Source organism: Silurus meridionalis, chromosome 6, assembly GCF_014805685.1.
Source record: "Silurus meridionalis isolate SWU-2019-XX chromosome 6, ASM1480568v1, whole genome shotgun sequence".
Lineage (NCBI taxonomy): Eukaryota > Metazoa > Chordata > Actinopteri > Siluriformes > Siluridae > Silurus > Silurus meridionalis.
The window spans coordinates 21,688,771-21,712,387 of record NC_060889.1 but is presented as its reverse complement, the minus strand read 5'-3'; the positions used below and the strand labels follow the sequence as shown (position 1 = coordinate 21,712,387).

At 42.3% G+C, this 23,617-nt stretch overlaps 1 protein-coding gene across 1 annotated transcript in view; it reads right to left on the bottom strand.

The window, feature by feature from the left end:
• Positions 1–23,038, bottom strand: part of LOC124387284 (homeobox and leucine zipper protein Homez-like) — a 107,551-nt gene extending 84,513 nt beyond the window's left edge. Inside the window, exons 1-2 of the mRNA XM_046851525.1 lie at positions 22,882–23,038; positions 1,742–2,016 (exon numbers count right to left, since the gene is read on the bottom strand). Coding sequence (XP_046707481.1) covers positions 1,742–2,011 — 270 coding nt within the window. The 5' untranslated portion in view covers positions 2,012–2,016; positions 22,882–23,038. The remainder of the gene's footprint in view (positions 1–1,741; positions 2,017–22,881) is intronic.
• Positions 23,039–23,617: the final 579 nt, after the last annotated feature.

The following is a 23,617-nucleotide window of genomic DNA, read 5'->3' as shown; positions in this document are numbered from 1 at the left end:
AATTCCATATATAATTCCACATGTGTTAATTCATAGTTTTAATGCCTTTAGTGTGAATCTACAATTTTCATAGTCATGAAAATAAAGAAAACTCTTTGAATGAGAAGGTGTGTCCAAACCTTTGGTCTGTACTGTGTATAAAAATGTAATAAACAGTTTTACAGTCAAAGTGATGCTTTTTTGCTTTTATTGGCCAAAACAGGAAAATGGATGGTTCAATCATTTATTGAACAAAAATACATTAAACCACATCAGAAAAACAGGGACTGAGGCAAAAATATCTCTAATAAAGCAAAATCACAAGCATTTAAAATAACGAGTATTATTCTAAAAATGTAATATGCTTAGTACTTTAAAAAATGTCTCTTTAAACAGATGAATACCAAATAAATCAAATAGATGTGATTTGACAAATAAAGGAACTTAGATGCAAGTACAGATATATTATTTAATCGCAAACAAAAGAAAAGACAAAGAAACAAGTCCAGAGAAGAAGGCTTTTATTCTCATTCCAACCATATGCAATACAGGACTAAATGAAACGAGACAACCTTCATCCAAGGACCAAGTTGCTACATCAAACACCATAACAACAAACACCGCAAATTAACATGCAACACAGAAATAATCAAATCTAACAAGGACTGTACACAAGGACACAGACTGAAGACTTGACACAGACTGACTATGACGCAGACTGAAGACTAGATGAGAAAACAAGAACCACAATCTTAACATGAAACATTACAAACAATAACCATTAATGTCAGATACAAAGAATGCAGTGCCAGATCATTCTCTGTCTGTTTTGCCTGCTGTTGTAGTCATTGGTATCATCCTGGGAGAAAACTGGTTGTGGTGTGTAGTATGCATAACCCGTATAGACGTCTATCACAGGCGCCTGTTTAACACCCTGCTGCGGGGTCTCTGGTGTCCTTTCTTCATGTGCTAAATAATCCTCTTCTTCTTCCTCCCCCTCCTCTCCAAACAGATGCCGCAGCTTAAGCTGTGTTTGCTGGATGTTGTAGTTTGCCCAGCTGATTCCATATCAGATGCGCTCCATCATAAACCACACTTTGACGCGCTCGGGGGACAGGGAGCATCTGCGTGCCATAGCACTGGCCTCCTGCTCTGTGGGGTATGGAACAAAATTAAATGCTTCTACCAGCTCATTAGTCTGCTCAGAGTGCACCCACACCAACTTTAGTCCCTCAGACACCAGAGGAAGACACACAAAGTGCTTCTGGTTGAGGCAGGATGTGCCTGAAGAGGCAGCATCCTCACTTTGGCTTCCTTTTGTAGGCTCCTAAGAGGATGAGGCTTTCCTCTGAGGCAAAATGGAGGCAGGAGAAATGCTTTGGCTGTCTTTGGCAGCAGGTGTGTTTTTTACAGTCTCTTTTTGCTCTGCTGCTGGTACCTGGTTCTCTGCGTTGCATTTACTTATGCTGGTAACCTTCCGAGTCCATGGGTGAGGAAGACATGGGCCTTTCAGCAAATTCAGACTGTAGAGAAGAAGGGAAATAACATGAATACGAGTTAGATAATCTCAGTTTGCAGTGCTGAAGCCCTACTAGGCACACGCATGAACCGATATCTGTGTAACTCGCTGTAATCAACGTTTATTCTCAAAGAAGAATACGAAGTGTAAAATACTAATTTTTTACAATGGAAAAAGGCATCATAAAACAACCACCCTAAATTACTTTCCCATAACAACAAGATAATATGTTCAATAACTCACATTTCCTGCAGGCGGGCTCTTTTGTCCCTCTGAGGTTTGGTCTTGTGTTCCTTTACTCTCCTCATGTCTCGCTGTGCCAGAGCCGGGCAGAGCGGTAACAGGATGGACAGAGTGCAGATGTTGACTGAGAGAGCAGACGTCCGCTGCTTTGTGGCTGCAGATCCGACATTCATAAGCACCGCTTGACTCGCTGTCCCCTGTTTCCGCCTCCAACTTCCGGTTTTCCTCGCTCTGTTGCCTCTGCTGCTGCGGGGGTTTAAACTGATTCATGGTGACTTGCAAAAGGAGAGAAAAAGTAAACAGATAGATAAAGAAACAAGCAAATGCATAAAAACCCCATAAATAAACAAACAACGCAAACCTGCCGTTTATCATCACAATACAACAACTGATAAATAACTCTATGGAGTTTGTGATTGGAGAGTCACCAGGCAAAACTCACTACAGACATTCCTATAGTTATTGTTAAATGACATTCATTGGGATGTTAAATTTATAGTGCAGCCCAAAAAGAGCATTTGAAAATGAAAGATTGTTGGACTATTAAGTATTATGGTAGTTAATGAATCTGAGAGATGAATACACGTGTATTACTGGATAATAAACAATAATACCGCTATGGTAGCTCACTGAATTAACAGGATATTACCCGTGTTCATCAAAGAAACACAATAAAACCAAGTTTCCTAACGGTTTACATGTTGGCCAAACATATAATACAATAACACAATGCAAACTCGAATAACGGATATACACAAAACTTGTATGGAAAGCTAAATGACTTTCATGCATCTATTCTTTATGGGTGGAAAGCTCTTGTCCATAATGCAGCACCATGACAGGGATGGAGCTGAACGTGCTGAGAGTCATGGCGATGCTGCTGCACGGACGGAACACAGCAGCTCCACTTCTCATTCCTCCTCCGGCTCAAAGCTAACATTATCGATCATCTGCTAGTCGTGACCAAAGGCTTTTTTTTAGCAGTGAGGTTTGCTAACCCGCTGGAACAACAAGGCTAAGCATCTGAATGGAGAGGCGTGAAACCTGGATGGCTGACGGTTTCCCGCAGAACATTGCACTGTCCCAGGATTACAAAGGCGACCCACGTCAACGAGGCCGCAACCAAGCCACCAATGTCGGTCCACTTGCCTCAGATGGTAGTAGTCAATCTGTCATAATTTGCTCTATCGCATCTTCAATGGGCGAAAAGAGAAACGCTGGAGAGTGTTATCGGTGAAAAAATAAAAGCCCCAGGACATGCTTACCTTTCATTCAGTCCATCTGGACCACAGGGAACTGCATCCAGAGTCAGTGGGAACCCAGAAGCACGCTTTACACTCGAGTAATAATGCTCTCTTGTCCTCCAGAGCTGCACAGGAGCACCAATTCAAGTCTTAATTCCCAGTGTCCCTTGAAATAACCAGCATTTATTTGCCCCTGCCCCCTGTAACGGACTGCCATCCCACCCAGGGTTCCTTCCCCCTGCCTTACACCTGGTGTTCTCACGTTTCTTCCACCACAACCCCATATAGATAACGTGATTACCGAAGATCAGCGACTGCATGTGTTTATAGCTTGTTAATAAGCTTTACTCATCATGGGACATTTGTATCGACACAAACCCATTTCATGTGCTTATGAATCTTTTGTTACGTTATTATGTTATTGAACGATCATTTCTAATTGTCACTAACCGGAGTACTGTTTTTTTGCAGAGTGCTGTTATGAACATATATAAACTTTGAAATAAAGATATAACAGTGACAACAAAGATAAACATCCCAATAAACCTGGCTTTGGTTTTATTAGCCGAATTAAAATTAGATGCATGTAAAGGTGATTATGATGAAAAAGCTTTATTTTAATACCCTGCAGATGGAAAACAAACAAGAAGAACAATGTTTGTGTCAGGGTGCTAGCAAAAAAGGCTGAGACGTCTTCATCGGAGGAGCTTAGGAGCAAGATGTCACCTCTGGAGGAGTTCAGAGGCGAGACGCCGCCATCGGAGGAGCCTTTAGATGGGACATCGCCGACGGAGGAGCTCGGGAGCAAATTGTCGACTTCAGTGGAGCTCGGGAGCGAGACGTCCCCTTCAGGGGAGCTCAGGAGCCAGACATCGCCTTCAGGGGAGCTCTGGGGCGAGACGTGGCCCTCCGGGGAGCTCTGGGGCGAGACGTGGCCCTCCGGGGAGCTCGGAAGCGAAACAGCGCCGACCGAGGAGCTCAGGGGCGAGACTTCGCCTTCAAGGGAGCATGGGAGCGAGACGTCGCCTTCAGGGGTGACCAAGAGCAAGACGTCGCCAATGGAGGAGCTCGGGGCCAGAAGTCGCCATTGGAGGAGCTCAGAGGTGTGACGTCGTTATTGGAGAAGCACAGAGGCAAGACATCGCAATTGGAGGAGCCCAGAGGCCAGACGTCACTTACGGAGAGGCTCTTTAGTGAGAAGTCGCCGAAGAAGGAAGCTCAGGGGCGAGACGTCGCAGTCGGAGGAGCCCAAAGGCGAGACATTGCCATCGGAGGAGCTCGGAAGCGTGACGTCGCCATCAGAGGAGCTCGGAGGCGAGACATCGCCATTGAAGGAGCTCGGAGGCAAGACGTCGCTATCGGACGAGCTTGGGGCTATGGTGTCGCCCTCAGAAGAGTCTGGGACCAGGACACCCCTGCCGGATGGCTCTGGATGCAAACTGGGGCTGCCAGAGGATCTGTGGGTTGTCATGTCACAGTCATAGTTGGTTGGAGATGGTTTGACCTCCTTCTTGCGGCCAGGCGGCGGTGTGACAACCCTTTTTCGACCAGGCGCCGGTTTGGCATCCCTTTCGCGGCCCGGTGGCGGTACGACGTCCCTTTCGCGGCCCGGCGGCGGTACAACGTCCCTTTCCCGGCCAGGCAGCAGTACGACGTCCCTTTTGCGGCCAGGCGGCGGCATGACGTCCCTTTCGCAGCCAGGCGGCGGCATGACGTCCCTTTCGCGGCCAGGCCGCGGCACGATGTCCCCTGAGTTTAGTGTTCTGGGGAGCTCCGGGGCCGAACGAAGTTGTCCTGGAGGTCCTGGAACGGCGGCAATCGGGGCGGATTGATGCCCACTGGGAAGGTCTGGAGCGGTATGATGTCCAGCACAGAGGACGGGAGTGTAACGATGGCCTCCCCGGAGACCCAGAATGGAGCGACGTATTCGGCGGAGACCTGGACTGAAAGATTAGATTAGATTAGATTAGATTCAACTTTATTGTCATTACACATGTACAAGTACAATGCAACGAAATGCAGTTTGGGTCTAACCAGAGTGCAATAACAGCAAGTGCAGGATATATAGATTTAACATGAATTTACAGTTAAATAAAATAAAGACTATAAACAGTAATTAAAAGATGAATATGTACTATAAATGTTGTATACAGATGAATATATGTTATATATGTAAAACACAATATACAGAGTAGTGTATATATATATGTACTATAAATATAAATATAATTACAGATGAGTATATATGTACTATGAACAATAATATACAGATGTATATATATATATATATAAATGTATTATGAACATGCTATACAGATGCCTATTACTATACACAGAGATTTACAGAAGGATGTAAGCAGTGGACATAATAATATTGCTATAGCTATAAACAGAGAACAGGTATATGTACAGTGGTGATAAGTTTATGGTGAGCAGCAATAAAAAAAGAGCAGTGTGCAAATGAGCAAGGTTTGTGTAAACAGTCCGTGCAACAACAAAGTGTGAGGTGAGAAATGATCAGTGTCTTGGTGAGCATAAGTTTTTGTTCAGAGAGTCCATTAGCAAAGAGTGTGAGGTGTGGGGGGAATGTAGTAGTGTATCAGTGAGTGTCAGAGTTCACTAAAGAGACAGCTCTAGGAAAAAAGCTGTTCTTTAGTCTGCTGGTCCTGGTCCGGAGGCACCTGAAACGCCTGCCAGAGGGCAGAAGAGTGAACAGTCTGTGGGCGGGATGAGAGGAGTCCTTAAGAATGCTGCGAGCTCGACGCAGACAGCGTTTCTTTTGGATGTCCTCCATGGCTGGGAGTGGAGTCCCTGTGATGCGCTGGGCAGTTTTCACCACCCGCTGCAGTGCCTTACGCTCTGCAGCAGAGCAGCTCCATACCAGACTGTGACACAGCTGGTCAGGATGCTCTCTACTGCGCAGCGGTAGAAGTTCACCAGGATATCCGAGGAGAGCTGATTTTTTTTAAGTGTCCTCAGGAAAAAGAGACGCTGGTGAGCCTTCTTGACCAGGCTGGAGGTGTTGATGTTCCAAGACAGGTCTGCCGAGATGTGGATCCCCAGGAACTTGAAACTGGAGACACGCTCAACAGCCATCCCGTTGATGTGGGTGGTGTCATGTGTACCTCTTGCCTCCTTCCTGAAGTCCACAATAAGCTCCTTTGTCTTGGAGGTGTTAAGGAGCAGGTTATTGTTGTTGCACCATGTGGCTAGGTGCTGGATCTCCTCCCTGTAGGCAGTCTCATCATTGTTGGTGATGAGACCAATCACGGTAGTGTCATCTGCAAACTTGATGATGGAGTTAGATCCATTCACAGGCCTGCAGTCGGAGGTGAAGAGGGAGTAGAGGAAGGGCTCAGCACACAGCCCTGTGGTACACCAGTGTTGAGTGTGATGGTGTTGGAGCAAATGGAGCCAGATCGAACCTGCTGGGGTCTTTTGGTCAGAAAGTCCATGACCCAGTTGCAGGTGGAGGTGTTCATGCCCAGATCTAGGAGTTTGCATATTAGCTTGGATGGAATGATGGTATTGAATGCTGAGCTGAAGTCAACAAACAGCATACGTGCATAGGTGTTCTTATTGTCCAAGTGTGTGAGCACAGAGTGCAATGCCATGGAAACTGCATCTTCTGTGCTTCTATTGCTTCGGTAGGCAAACTGGTGGGAGTCAAATGTGGTTGGCAGAGAGTCCTTCAGGTGTGCCAGGACCAGCCGCTCAAAGCACTTCATGACAATGGGTGTCAGTGCTACAGGGCGGTAGTCGTTCAGGCACGTTGGGTTAGAGTGTTTAGGCACTGGCACAATGGAGGTACATTTAAAGCAAGTGGGAACAGCTGCTTGGGCAAGAGACAGGTTGAAAATGTCAGTAAAGACCCCAGCGAGCTGCTCAGCACATGCCCTAAGTACGCGACCAGGGATGTTGTCTGGTCCAGCGGCTTTGTGAGCGCTGATCCGGCTCAGTGCATTGCAGACATCTGTGGAGGAGAGTTTGATTGGAGAGTGATCAGCCGAGAGTTTGAGCTTTGTGGCAGTTTCTTTGTTGTCTCTCTCAAAGCGAGCATAAAAGTCATTAAGCTCATTCAGAAAGAGGACATCAGTGGCAGCGGGGGTGGAGTGGGAGGATTTGTAATCACTGATGGCCTGGATGCCTTGCCACATGCGTCGAGGGTCAGAGTTAGAAAAATGCTCCTCTATCTTCAGCTTGTAGCAGTGCTTGGCCACTTTGATGCCCCTCTTCAGGTTAGCTCTGGATGTGCTGTAGGCCTGAGCGTCACCTGACCTGAAGGCAGTAGTGCGTGCCTTCAGCAGGAGGCGCACCTCCTTGTTCATCCATGGCTTCTGATTAGGGTATGTAATGATCTGTTTCTGGGTAGTAACACTGTTTGTGGTGGAACTGATGTAATCCAGAACAGAGGAGGTGTAGCAGTCAATGTCTGTGTGAGAGTCACTGGTGGCCTGAGAAGCAAATGTACTCCAGTCTGTGTGTAGAAACCTTTCCTGAAGTGTGAAATCTGCGTCTGCGGGCCACACCTTGATGGTTCTCACTGATGGCTTTACCCGGTTGATGAGGGGTGCATATTTAGGGGTGAGAAACAAAGAAAGGTGATCTGACTGTCCCAGGTGGGGAAGGGGGGTTGCAACGTAAGCTCCAGCCATGTTTGTGTATACATGGTCTAAAGTCTTGTTCCCTCTGGTGTGACATGAAACATGCTGATGAAATTTTGGAAGAACTGCCTTTAAGTTTGAGTGATTAAAATCTCCCGCAACAATAAACGCAGCTTCCGGGTGAACAGTCTGTTGTTTACTGATGGCCGCATAAAGTTCTTTCATAGCGAGCTTAGCATCAGCATCAGGGGGAATGTAAGCAGCAGTAATAATGGTGGAAGTGAACTCCCGCGGTAGATAAAACGGTCTACATTTAACCATGAGAAACTCCAGGTTAGCTGAACAATGACTCTCGACAATAACAGAGTTCGTGCACCAAGCTTTGTTGACATAAATGCACAGTCCACCGCCTCTGGTCTTACCGGAGCCATCTAATGTCCTATCCGCCCGGAGTGTGTGTCGTCCGCTAGCTCAATAGCGTTGTCCGGGATGCCGCTGTGTAGCCATGTTTCCGTGAAAATCATGACATTACAGTTCCGAAGTTTCATGCTGTGTGTGATGCTGAGTCGAATCTCCTCCATTTTGTTCACCAGCGACCGAACATTGGCGAGGAAGATGCTGGGTAAAGAGAGCCGGTGTGGTGTTAGCTTTAGCTTAGCTTTCACTCCACCACGCTTCCCCCGCCTTTGTTTACGATCTCGACGCCGCCTGCGAGCACTTCCGCCCGGCCGTGTAGAGTGAGCTGCCTCGGGTGCTCTGGTGATCTCAGGAAGGAGATGAAGGTTGTCCATAAAACTGTCAGGAAGTCGTAAACCAATATCCAAAAGCTCACGTCGGGTGTACGATGTATGTGCACAGCTGTTCTGCACGAACAGACCCGATATGAGCAACAGAAATACCGCAAAATTGCAGATTCTGGAGAGACCCTGAGCCTCGCGATGTGCTCACGCCGCCATCTTGGGTCGTAGTCGTCCGGGTGCCTGCCATGGAGGTCAGGAGTGGAGCTACGTCCACAGCGGAGATCGGAGACCGTGTACTGCACTTGGTGGAGATCGAAAGCAGAAAAACCTCCTCGGTGGTGTCCAGAGGCCGAGCTACGCCCACGGCGGAGATGAGGAATGCAGTGACACCTTCGCCGGGTCTGTGAGCAATGACGACGCCTTAAGAGGAACTCGGAGGTGTGGCTTTGTCTGGAGAGGAGCCCAGAGGCTGGACGTCTCCTGGAGAGCGACGCTGAGGCGTTTTTTCGCTTTCAGACGGTCCAGGAGCTGTGGATTCGCCTTTTGGGAGACTTGAGGCTGAGACGTCTTCATCGGAGGAGCTTGGGAGCGAAATGTCACCTCCGGAGGAGTTTAGAGGTGAGACGCCGCCATTGGAGGAGCTTTTAGACGAGACGTTGCCGACGGAGGAGTTTGGGAGCGAGACGTCGCCGTCAGGGGAGCTTGGGAGTGAGATGTCGCCTTCAGGGGAGCTCGGGAGCGAGATGTTGCCTTCAGGGTAGCTCGGGAGTGAGACATGGCCCTCCAGGGAGCTCGTAAGCGAAACGTCGCCGACGGAGGTGCTCAGGGGCGAGACGTCGCCATCAGAGGAGCTCAGAGGTGTGACATCGCCATTGGAGGAGCACAGAGGTGAGACGTCATCATCGGAGGAGCTCAGAGGCAAAATGTCACTCACGGAGAGGCTCTTTGGCAAGAGACATCGCCGAAGGAGGAGCTCGGGGGGCAAAACGTCACTTTCTAGGGAGCACGGGAGCGAGACGTCGTCGAAGGAGGAGCTCTGGGGCAAGACGTCGCCGAAGGAGGAGCTCGTGAGCAAGATCAGAGGATCTGTGGGTTATCATGTCACAGTCATAGGCGGTTGGAGATGGTTTGACCTCCTTCTTGCGGCCAGGCGGCGGTGCGACGACCCTTTCTCGACCAGGCGGTGGTTCGGCGTCCCTTTCGCGGCCCGGCGGCGGTACGATGTCCCTTTCTCAGCCCGGCAGCAGTACTAAGTCCCTTTTGCGGCCAGGCGGCGGTACTACGTCTCTTTTGCGACCAGGCGGCGGCTCGATGTCCCTTTCACGGCCAGGCGGCGGCTCAATGTTCCCTTTGCGGGCAGGCGGCGGCACGACGTCCTCTTTGCGGTCCTGCGGCTGAGCTGAGTGTTCTGGGAATCTCCAGGGCGGAACGGAGTTGTCCTGGAGGTCCTGGAACAGAACTGAGCTTGCCTGGAGACCTTGGAGCTGAGAAGAGCTCTCGGGAACATGCTGGAGCTGAGAGGAGCTCTCAGGGGCATGCTGGAGCTGAGAGGAGCTCTCTGGGATGCTCTGTGACAGAGAGGAGCTTTCTGTGGAGACCTGAAGCAGAGCTGAGCTCTCCTGGAAGTCCTCGAGCGGAAAAGAAGCTCTCCTGGAGGTCCTGAAGTGGAAAGGAGCTCTCCTGGAGGTCCTGGAGCGGAAAGGAGCTCTCCTGGAGGTCCTGGAGCGGAAATGAGCTCTCCTGGAGGTCCTAGAGCAGAGTTGTGCTTTTCTGGAGGTCCTGGGGCGGAGCAGAGCCGTTTTTGAGGGCCTGGAGCAGGGTCTGAAGCAGGGTGGAGATACCCCGGAGGTCCTGGTGTGGAACGGCACCTTCCGGGATACTTTGGTGCGGAACTGAGCTCTTGTGGAGGTCCTGGAGCGGAGCTGAGCTCTCGTAGAGGTCCTGGAGCGGAGCAGCGCGCTCATGGAGACTCTCTGGCGGTGCGGCGCGCCCGCGGGAACCACGAAACAGAGGGGCGCGCTGTAGATGTTCTGAGATGGTGCGGCCTGCTCTTAGGAATCCTGAGACAGCGTGGCGCGCTCGTAGATGCTCTGAGACGGAGTGGTGCGCCCACGGGAGCTCCGTAACAGAGCAGCGCTTGTAGTAGCACTTTTGTAAGCACTGGAACGGAGCCACGCGCTCATGGGAAACCGGGAACGGAGCGGAATCAGTAACGAGATGGCTGCAGTGTGGAGCCGCCACAGTCATCCCAACATCCCCGTGAAAAGCTCCATGAAGCTGGTGCATATGCTGAATTCATTTCCCACCACGCTCCACATCTTACTGGCAAGAAAAAGAGCATCACCCGACATAAGAGAGATGTGGAATCCGATCTTAGCTCTCTCCGTGGGGAACCGGAATGGATTCGCCTCCACGTACCTGCCGAAGCTCCTTAGGAATACGCCCCACTCAGCCCTGTCACCAAAGAAACAAGCCGGGAAATCCGTGATATCAACGCGGGGACGATCCGCACGACACGGCAGCGAGTTTCCGGTGTTGTGCCTAATTCAAACCCCCGGTCTGTAATCAACCCCCTACGCGTGCACGTGCACAGTACCGTCATATTTCCTGTAGACGGCACTAAAAACACGGAATATTGGGTCAAATGTTTTCCTGGTCCTAACGCCAAAAGATCAATTTGAAGAAAACGTATACAGCTTCCTGTAGATGGCAGAATAAACTCAGGAATGTAATCATTTGCTTTTAAAACCACCTGCGTGAATTCTAACCGCGTATTTGTTTTGCGTTAATACCTAGACTTACTTAAATTACTCGGATACACAAGTAAAAAAAAAAAAAGAAATTTCAATAGTTAATTTCCTTTTATTAACATGGACATGTTGATGATTTCTGTGGTCACAGCTTCACACGTATCAACTCTTCTTCTTATGTCGATGGACGGTGAGGTGAGATTTCGAATTTCATAATAAATGTTCATCATGTTATCTTTACTTTTCTTAAGCTCGTGAATGAGAGGCCAGAGCTGACTCTCTGACATATAAGTCTTTAGCTGATCTCTTGCCTTCCTTGCGTGGAGCTTCCACTGTTCGTACATGGCAAACAGTCTTTTCTCTTTTCTCTTGGCCTCTTCATATTGGTGCGCGAGCATCTTCTCTGTAGGATGGCGTGTGCGTTCAGAGCGTCTTGGACCTTCAAGAGCATTATCATCCTTATTAAATTTGACTTGAAGATCAGTTAGACATTGTTGTTTAACTTCATTTGTTTCCTTCAGACACGGTCGCTCTGATTGGTCTACCATTATGTGGGTTTCACCTTGTAAATCTTCATGCTGGTAACTAGCCATCTGCTCCTCCACCTCTATCTCATTTCCTGACTGTGACATTATCACTTATAAATTTTAACTCTAATGGCAGAAGAAGACCCCCTTAACAGATATGGAAAAGCCCTGAATATGAACTGTATAAACATAAAATATCAGAACATCAATTTAAGCAGCTGACACATATGCATTAACATATAAACACTAGAATTATTGTAAATGTCAGTGTAAATACTACAATGAACAAGTTATCAACAATAATAAATCCAAATGAGAGAAATGTGAATGTAAATCCTCAATAAACACTGTTAACTAAATGGATGAATGCAAAATCCAAAAAACAAAATCTATGTCCTTAATTAGACAAAGTCCATGTGGATGCCTGCAGGCATGGGCACAAATATAATCACAGTTTATCTTGTTGCTCTTGTTGCTGAGCCGGTGAGTATTGAATGTTCAGTCCGAGAAGCCGTTCATCCGTTGCTCGTCGTATTGTCGTACTAGAGTAGATTAATACTCACGGTCTTGCATCAATGTTCGTAAGTGTGGCTGTACTTGACCATTGCACCGAATCTGTGAGACTGCTGTCCGAAGTATAGGTCAGGCGCAAGGAAGCAGCTTGATGAGTCCACGCTGATGCCTTGTGACGGTGATGTAGCAGAAGCTGTAACTGGCGCTTTGAAGACCCTCCATGGCCCGTTGTAGACAACAGTTATTGGAATCGATGCGGGTCAAGCTCTTACTGTAGCTAACCCTTACTTTCCTTAAGAACCTTGTACGATTTCAGAGCATTTAAGCGACATGACTTTCCTTTACCATGGTGTACGTCACACTAACTAGTGGGGGCAGAATCAAAGGATTATACCGTATGGGGGCGGGGTTAAAAGACTATACCGTATGGGGGCGGAGTTAAAGGACTGTTTCAAAAAGCCTTTATTTTGTGTTCAGCCGTCAGCCTTTCCTTTGCGAAACACAAAATCTACCTTTCCTTGTTGAGATAAATAGCATCCTTGTGATCTGTCTCCCTTTCGTAGATCTTCAACTTGGCTTGAGCAGCCCTTATCTCTTTCGCTGCCTGTAATCGCTCCAACTTATGCCTTTGTGCCTCTAGTGTCTTGCGTTGTGCCTCTAGTGTCTTGCGTTGTTGTTCCTCTAGCTCCCTTATAGATTCCTTTTGCTTTTCTTCTTCCAGCAGCATCTGATAATTTGCTTTCTTTACTGCTAGTTCAGCTGCTGCGTCCATGCGTTTTACTATCATGGATGACGTTATGGAGTAGAGATCGGACTGGCTGTGACTTGTCCAAGAAGCTGCGGATCCATAGACAGATTTTGCATAGTCGTGGCGGAGCAGTTCGTGAAGGCGGTGTTTTTCCTGCGGCTCATTAAACCCGCTTTCCTCATTTATAGCTCTGCTGTATGCAATGTTGATGATTTCTGTGGTCACAGCTTCACACGTATCAACTCTTCTTCTTATGTCGATGGACGGTGAGGTGAGATTTCGAATTTCATAATAAATGTTCATCATGTTATCTTTACTTTTCTTAAGCTCGTGAATGAGAGGCCAGAGCTGACTCTCTGACATATAAGTCTTTAGCTGATCTCTTGCCTTCCTTGCGTGGAGCTTCCACTGTTCGTACATGGCAAACAGTCTTTTCTCTTTTCTCTTGGCCTCTTCATATTGGTGCGCGAGCATCTTCTCTGTAGGATGGCGTGTGCGTTCAGAGCGTCTTGGACCTTCAAGAGCATTATCATCCTTATTAAATTTGACTTGAAGATCAGTTAGACATTGTTGTTTAACTTCATTTGTTTCCTTCAGACACGGTCGCTCTGATTGGTCTACCATTATGTGGGTTTCACCTTGTAAATCTTCATGCTGGTAACTAGCCATCTGCTCCTCCACCTCTATCTCATTTCCTGACTGTGACATTATCACTTATAAATTTTAACTCTAATGGCAGAAGAAGACCCCCTTAACAGATATGGAAAAGCCCTGAATATGAACTGTATAAACATAAAATATCAGAACATCAATTTAAGCAGCTGACACATATGCATTAACATATAAACACTAGAATTATTGTAAATGTCAGTGTAAATACAACAATGAACAAGTTATCAACAATAATAAATCCAAATGAGAGAAATGTGAATGTAAATCCTCAATAAACACTGTTAACTAAGTGGATGAATGCAAAATCCAAAAAACAAAATCTATGTCCTTAATTAGACAAAGTCCATGTGGATGCCTGCAGGCATGGGCACAAATATAATCACAGTTTATCTTGTTGCTCTTGTTGCTGAGCCGGTGAGTATTGAATGTTCAGTCCGAGAAGCCGTTCATCCGTTGCTCGTCGTATTGTCGTACTAGAGTAGATTAATACTCACGGTCTTGCATCAATGTTTGTAAGTGTGGCTGTACTTGACCATTGCACCGAATCTGTGAGACTGCTGTCCGAAGTATAGGTCAGGCGCAAGGAAGCAGCTTGATGAGTCCACGCTGATGCCTTGTGACGGTGATGTAGCAGAAGCTGTAACTGGCGCTTTGAAGACCCTCCGTGGCCCGTTGTAGACAACAGTTATTGGAATCGATGCGGGTCAAGCTCTTACTGTAGCTAACCCTTACTTTCCTTAAGAACCTTGTACGATTTCAGAGCATTTAAGCGACATGACTTTCCTTTACCATGGTGTACGTCACACTAACTAGTGGGGGCAGAGTCAAAGGATTATACCGTATGGGGGCGGGGTTAAAAGACTATACCGTATGGGGGCGGAGTTAAAGGACTATACCGTATGGGGCGGAAGAGACCAAACAAAATGGAGCTCAAAAGGATTACCTTACTAACTCTTTTCTATGAGTTAGTTACAATAATGTATGTGTAAAATACTACATTTAATTTAACAACATGGACAGCTGTATTATTTAGGGGGGTATTATTAAGGCAAGCTGAATGTAAACCCCTTGCCTGAATTCTACCCCCTTCTATTTCTTTTTCCCCCATATGAAGAGTTACCAAACTTGCTGTGATACACCTACACAAGTAATAATGTATGTGTAAAATACTACATTTATGCTAACAACATGGACAGCTGTATTATTTAGGGGGGTATTATTTAGGCAAGCTGAATGTAAACCCCCTGCCTGAATTCTACCCCCCTTCTATTTCTTTTTCCTTTATACTCAGAGTTACCAAACTTGCTGTGATACACCTACACAAGTAATAATGTATGTGTAAAATACTACATTAAATCTAACAACATGGACTGCTGTATTATTTAGGGGGGTATTATTTAGGCAAGCCGAATGTAAACCCCTTGCCTGAATTCTACCCCCTTCTATTTCTTTTTCCCCCATATGAAGAGTTACCAAACTTGCTGTGATACACGTGCACAAGTAATAATGTATGTTTAAAATACTACATTTAATCTAACAACATGGACAGCTGTATCGTTTTAGGGGGTATTATTTAGGGGGTATTATTTAGGGGGGTATTATTTAGGCAAGCTGAATGTAAACCCCCTGCCTGAATTCTACCCCCCTTCTATTTCTTTTTCCTTTATACTCAGAGTTACCAAACTTGCTGTGATACACCTACACAAGTAATAATGTATGTGTAAAATACTACATTTAATCTAACAACATGGACAGCTGTATCGTTTTAGGGGGTATTATTTAGGCAAGCCGAATGTTAACCACCTGCTTCATTTCTTCAACCCCACAGTTCTATTTATTTTTCTTCCATAAACAAATCTCTGTCAAATAAAAATAAACAAAGTTTTACTTTCAAACTACACTAGAATCCCCCTCCATACCCCCACTGTTAAAATAAACACCTCTGAGTAGAATATTTCATTACTCTTTCCACCCCAAAATAAAAGCAAACAACACAACAAGTATAGGAATCACTTTGAGAGATTTGTGTATGTTTTGTGTATGCTAGAGGGTATTGTGCTCCTAAACACTATTCACATTTTTTGGTTTGTCATCTATGGTAGCTTATCACAGCTTTGCAAATCTTACGTAAAACAAAAGTGATGGTATTTCCGTTTTTTTCAATTATTTACATTATTTTATTTATTTATTGATTTGTATAGTTGTTTATTTATATTAAAATGTGTCTGCCTATCTTGAATTTAGTTGAATAATGAATAATGAATAAATCACATTAATATGTTGTAATGTTTAAAGGACCTTTCTGTGTTAGTCTAAATCAAGAGGGAAAACATTTAATTGTTACAATTTTGTTACCTTTGGATGTAAACATTTTAAGATGTTACACTTTTAGATGTTACTTTTTTTTTACCATCATACTATCAATTAGTAAAACAAGATATAGAAATCTATACAAAAAAAAACCCTGTTGACAGCCAACCCTTATTTATTCATTTGTGCTTTTTGGTCTGTAGATTATGGATCCTACAATGTATAGTGCTATTGTAACCTACAAAACAGGCGGTGGGTATCCTCTGGGATTATCCAAGGACCAGAAGCAAAATTTTCGGAAAAAAAATTCAATTTTTGACATTGAAGGTATTTTGACATAAGACCATGTGACAAATCAATATTGTTATTTTTAAAACCCTTTTGCAACGTAAAATGTAGCTATATATTATTATATTCCATTAGGATCATTTAAGAGAGGTCTGTAATTTTTATAATTTAATGTTATGCTAAGCTTTATTTTTTACACAATTTTTTTTGCATTGTTCGACAACGGACCCGATGTACAGATGTCTAGTTTTCTTTATTTGTACTGTATAATTGTAATTCTTGATTCTTTAATTAATAGGTATTGTATTGTTATTATATCATTTAGATAGTCAGCTCTACTACAGAAGATACAAAGGAACTGCCCGTGAACTGAGAATAAAGTTTGTCTGTGGTGCAGAGGATGAAAATAAATGCTTTATAGAGTTTCACGCTAGCAGCATTGGTGCACATTGTGGACAAAAAAAAACAAAGATGCCATATCCAAAAGGTTTTACTGGCCAGGGATGTCTGAGGATCTTGACAAATGGGTAATGACACTGATCAAAGTTAACAAATTGAATAAAATCTTTCTTTTCTTTTAATGCTTACTGATAATTTCTTTTTAAACAGGTGGCTGAATGTGTGGCATTTCAGGCAACTAAAGCATCAATTAAAGAAGAGGTCAAAATTACACCTATACAGGTAATCTATTTATCTGTCTGCCTATCCATCTATTCATCCATCCATCCATCCCTCCCTGACACCCAGAACACGTTATATTCAATTGCACATGTATGTAATAGAATACTTACATAATTGACTAAATATTTTTATCAAATTGTAATTTTTATCATATTTTTGCAAGGTCACACAACCCATATTGATTGCACAGACAGTGGCAATCAATATATATATATATGCATAATAATTGATTACTTGACCAAATGGCCACAGGCTTATCCACTCAGGAGTAAGTCTGCAGAGGAGGTCACAAACTGTATTATCAAGTTTTTTAATCAGTTTGAGGCACCAAAACGCATACTCACAGACCAAGGGAGGGAGTTTGTTAATCAGTTAAATCCAAGCTGTAACACACAGTGAGGAAAATAAGTATTTGAACACCCTGCTTTTTTGCAAGTTCTCCCACTTAGAAATCATGGAGGGGTCTGAAATTGTCATCGTAGGTGCATGTCCACTGTGAGAGACATAATCCTAAATAAAAAATAAAGATATCACAATAAATGATTTTTAAACTATTTATTTGTATGATACAGCTATCAGCTAGAATTCTGACCCTCAAATACTTATTTTCCTCACTGTACCTTACAGTGCTCAAATGTACTTTAAAAAATATTTACCTATATTAACAATAATTAAATAATAATTTTGTTTTATAATCAGATCAACCAAAATGTGTCCAAAATTCTTGCCATCAAAAGGAGTTTGTGCTCACCCTATCATACCCAGACCAACGGTCTAGTCAAAAGGATGAATGGAACCATACAGAGGTACTAAATTTTAACACAAAGATCCTTAATTTGTTTTACATCCACCTATATAAAAATGTAATGTGTTTATTGCAGAACTATAATGGCGTTTGTAAGGATTGTTAGAAACCAAGTAAAGAATACACAGGTATTTATATATATATCTTCTGCTAAAACTATTTTAATGTTAATTATTTGTTTAAGGGCTCTCAGCAAATTGGTCTCTAAAAAATGAACACCTTGATGCTGTTATGTTTGGACTAGGGACCAAAAAACAGATGACAACAAAGTGACGTTTGATCGTGAGGCACGAAACCTTCCCAGGTCCCAAAAGATTATCAGGTGGGTTGTCTTCTATGTTTTGTTTCATTTTTAATTGTAAGTATTGCATTCAGTATGAACAGTGACTAGCACAGCACAGAGTCACTTTAAACACTTTAATAGCAGCACATGGACAGTTCACACTGGGTCATTTTTATCTGTAATTCTTCTCCAATGTCTGTCTGATAATTCCATCCCTTCTGTCTAATTAATGTGTATACATTTTTTTCTTATATATATATATATATATATATATATATATATATATATATATATATATATATATATATATTACATTTTATAGTTATTCTTTAATAAACCCTTTTATACTTTCTTTTTATTTTAATTATGTTTTTACTTCTATGTTGGACAGAGGTATAAAGGATTTCACTATGTCATATGTGTATGTGACAAATAAAATTTGAATTTGAACTTGCCTGCATGAATTTGAGATGATCAGGTATTTTTAACTAGAAGCAAATGTTCCATTTTCAGATCGACAGCTCTGTTGAAGCTGTGGTGGGAATTAAACAAATGACTGAGGACGTCCTGAAACTCAATGAAGTTCTTCAAACTGCACTTACCCACACTGCTCAGGTCCAACAAAAAAAGACAAATAAAGAATATAAAGCAAAGAAAGTGAAATTCTCTGTGGGTGACAAGGTGTGGAGATGTAATGTTCAGAGCCAGCAGAGAAAAGGTGGAAAATTAGATCCAAATTGTTAGGTCTCTAAACAATTAAAGACATTAAAGACAAAAATGCTGATCTGATAGATGAGAGAGGGGTTATTTTGCCAAAAATCAGTATTGACCACTTAAGATTATATATTGAGGAGATGCCACGCATTCCAGACAAGATTCTATCCAGATCAACAGATGCAAATCCATCACAAAAAACCTGTCCAACTGCTGAATCACCTGCAATCTCAAAAGTGACAGAGTCATATGTCACCACCGCTGTATCTGTTCCACCATCACCAGCCATCTCCAGAAAAGCTACATCACCTGTCTCCCCAAGGGTTTCACCATCACCTGCCATCTCCAAAAGAGCTGCATCACCTGTCTCACCAAGGGTTTCACCATCACCTGCCATCTCCAAAAGAGCTGCATCACCTGTCTCACCAAGGGTTTCACCAATACCTGCCATCTCCAAAAGAGCTGCATCACTTGTCTCCCCAAGGGTTTCACCATCACCTGTCATCTCCAAAAGAGCTGCATCACCTGTCTCACCAAGGGTTTCACCATCACCTGCCATCTCCAAAAGAGCTGCATCACTTGTCTCCCCAAGGGTTTCACATGTCATGTTTTCTCATACTTATTATTTTCTTATGAAATGTATCAATACACTTGTTCAAGATGCATGGGCAGGAAAAAATGCCTATGTGTTGCTCTCCAGAATTGGGCCGTATAAAATATTTTTTGCAGACATTAACAAAACCAATGAGCTTGAAAGTGAGGTAAGATTTTTTTAGCATTTTAAAATGTTTTGTGGTTGAAACTGTAACCTTGTTTTCTTGTTTAAGGTTATTAATGCATACATATTTCTTCTTGTGAGGCGTTTCAATGCAGAGCAGGCATTCCAAATTGACTCATATGAAATGACGAAAATTTGAAATGGAAACAAATCTAAATTAAAGGTTGGTTTGCTCTGGTTTATTTATGTACCAATTATGAAACATCAAATTTGAACATATTTTAGTCCTCTTTTTAAATTTCAGGTTGATCCCACAATGTACAAATATCTCATTGGCATTGTGAATGACCACCACCACTGGACAGTTGTGGTAAACAAATGAAGTGTTCTTAGACATTATATTTTAAACCTTGGAAATAACTTCCAATATTGTGTTCTGCATACTGTATGCCATTTGATTAAATGTTAGGTGGTAAACTTTTAAGCTTCTTTTTTAAGGTAGATTTACCAAAATAACATTAACAATTAATATTAAAAGAAACAACTAATTACCAGAGTAAATGGGGCAGATAAGTAAAGGATGTAGCTGTCCCAGCAAGTGCAAAACAAGGTGTCTGGAGAATATACAAAACAAAGTAGATTCCTTCAAAAAGAGGTTGTTTAACTTTTTATTATAATGTTTATGAAGCCATTTTACCTACAAGAAACTTCATTTAAACATAAATTGTTAATATTAAATGCAAGTCAATCTCTTCATTATCTAAAATCTAAATTCATTACTGTTTAAAATCTTAAAAGGTTATGCTGCCATCTCAAAGGAGGGCTTTGTTCCTAGATCCTCTGGGGGAAAGTTCAGCAAAACTGAGACAATGCCAGGATGTAACGAGGTATTTGAAGTTGTTCATCCCAAAAATGTGCTTCTGTACAAAATTTATTTCTACAGGAAAATGACTTATTCCAGTATCACAATCATGATGATTTGATATGTTAAAGGCTTTTATGCGACAAAAGGGATGCAATTTTTCAAGGTGGTCCTGCGATACACTGCCTCACCCAAAACAGCAAGATGGCACATCATGTGGCATCTTTGCTTTGAAAGTAAGTGATTTAAAATAGATAAATTATTGAATTAACCTGAATTTATGATCTTGGAGAAGGACAATTAAGTTGGTAATTATAGTGTTTTATTTCCCTTTATAATGAAATTGCTTCTTTTATTATTTTCCTCTTTTAGTTTGCTGAATTTGTACTTAAAGAGGAGCCAATTGTTTTAATTAACACAAAAGAAGGAGTGGAAGACTTGAGAAAAGAAATAGCTGTCACTCTTCTCCAAAACAGTGGTATGTGTAATGTACAGTATCAGTCGTAACATTACTATTTTAAATATTGTTAAAAGAAGAATATTATTTTCATTAAGCCTGCATTTATTTGATCAAAAATAAACTGAAATATAAAAAAAATAATGTGTTGTGAGATGCTATACAAATATAAAATAATGGTTTTCTATTATAATATATTATAAAATATAACTTATTTCTATGATGCAAAGCTGAATTTTCTTCAAGAGTTACTGCAGATTGAAGTGTCACACAAGCCTTTAGAATTCATTCTAATATTCTGATTTATTATCAATGGTGGAAACAGTAGTGCTGATTATATATGTATATATATATGTATATATATATGTATATATATATATATATATATATATATATATATATATATATATATATATATATATATATATATATATATATAATTTTATTTATTTATAATTTTTTTTTTTTAAGAAAATACACTACAAGTTTGGGTCAGTGTTGAATTTTTCTTTTTTTGTTTTGAAAATATACAATACTTTTTTTCAGCAAGGACGTGTAAAATAAATAAAAAGTGATTGTGAAGGCTTATAATTTTAGAAAAGATTTCCATTTTAGCCGAATGCTGTTTTTTTTTTACATTCTTAAATTAATCCTGAACAAATCATAGCAGCCTCTAAAAAAAGGAGCACAACTGTTCATGATCACCATTCAGCAGTAAGAATGCCTGCCTCTTCTCTACATTTCCTCCCTAGTCATTAACTGCACATCCTTCTTAATCACCACACCTATCTGCCATCACCCTCACCAACTTATTTGACTACCTGCTTGTTTAGCAGAAATTTACCTGTACCAAACGTTGAAATGTGATATATTTTCTTTTGCAATGTACATTTTAAATGTACATTCACTGACTGTACATTCAATGCAAATCATATAATCTTCTCACTTGAATTGGTTATTTTAGATGACCTGAGCCAGCTGTGCCATGTCTGTGGGGAGAAAAGTGGTGATAATAACTGGGTATTACTGTTTTCTATGGGCAAGATTATTCACTATCTATCACAATTTAATAATTGGTTACAGTGTCTGTCTAGTGCCTTGAAGAAAATTATGTCTTCTCTACATTATAGATTGCCTGTGACTGCTGCAATCGGTGGTACCACCAATCATGTATCCAGGCGACATCACAAGTGCACTTTTTGTTTAATGCACTTTTTGTGTCATGCCTGTCAAAAGTAGAATTAAAGGAGTAATACTTTTTATACACCTCTTCTATTAGTGGATTTTTATTTTGCATGGTTTTGTTAGTTTTACATGCATGAGCTTGGGATTTTTGTACATTTAAAAAAAATAGAGCTGTCTGTAAATCGAACAAAACTTTGTGCATTAAATATTATTAATTGTGTAGGTGTATCACAGCAAGTTTGGCAACTCGGAGTATGAAGGAAAAAGAAATCGAGGGGGGGGTAGAATTCAGGCAGGGGGTTTACATTCGGCTTGCCTAAATAATACCCCCTATATAATACAGCTGTCCATGTCGTTAGATTAAATGTAGTATTTTACACATACATTATTACTTGTGTAGGTGTATCACAGCAAGTTTGGTAACTCTGAGTATGAAGGAAAAAGAAGTGTGGGGGGGGTGTTAGGGTATGTCCATGTTAATAAAAGGAAATTAACTATTTAAATTTTTTTACTTGTGTATCCGAGTAATTTAAGTAAGTCTAGGTATTAATGCAAAATAAATACGCGGTTAGAATTCACGCAGGTGGTTTTAAAAGCAAATGATTACATTCCTGAGTTTATTCTGCCATCTACAGGAAGCTGTATACTTTTTCTTCATATTGATCTTTTGGCGTTAGGACCAGGAAAACATTTGACCCAATCTTCCGTGTTTTTAGTGCCATCTACAGGAAATACGACGGTACTGTGCGCGTGCACGCGTTGGGGGTTGATTTCGGACCGGGGTTTTCCCGGAGGCGGAGCTTGGCTGCTGCTTCATCGCGGCAGAGCAAATCCCACCTCCGAGGTACGGCTCGCACCGGGACCAAGGCGATAATCCGATCATGTCTCTTGTAATATTTTTTTGTTTTTTATATCCTTTTCAGGAGGTTCGTTGATCGGTCAGAGTGCGACCGAAACATGAGGCGGAAGTACAGCTCGTTTGGGTTTTAATAACGAGAGTGAGGGAGAGAGATACGCGCGCGCACAATCACACACTCACACGACAGTCCTTTGATTGAGTAAGTCCGAGGTGCGCTTTGAGGAGAAGCGCAGCGGGTACGGGATTGTGGAGTCCTGTCTGAAACTCAAAACACGGAAAGTCCAACATAAACATTAACGAACGGGGAGTGAATGAGGCGCTTTTATGGAAGCGGGGTGCCTGGAGCTCCAGAGAAAGTGGAGGCATGAGTGATGTTGAGCTCCAGGTGTGCGTGGTTAAACCTGGAGCTCTAGGGAGAGCGCTCAGCGGAGGCATAGAGAGCCACCAAAGGGGGCGTGGCAGGTGGATCCCTGACAGTATGAAAGGGCTTCAGAAAGTATTTTACCCATTTAAGAATCAATTTCTCTTATACAATTTCAGTTTGAGTGCTGTTTAACTAGACAAGAATAAAAAGGACCGCAACAAAATCTCTGCACTTAATGTAGTATCAGGAGGTTTACAGCACTCAAAAAACAAACAAACAAACAAAAAAAAGTTAAACTGTGGAGAATATTCTAAATCTAAGTGTGAATCATTTTCACAAGTGAGTGCAATAATAAATGCTGGATAAAATAATTCATTATTTTTTTTTAAAATCAAAATCTTAAAACTTAGTCTAAAATGTTATCCAAAGACAAAAATCAGATACTTAGGATACAGAGTTTAAAGTACATATTTTTACTTCTGAAAATGTGAAAAAAGTGAAAATACAAATGTTCTTTGCCACATAAATGTATGTATTTAAGTATTTAAAGAT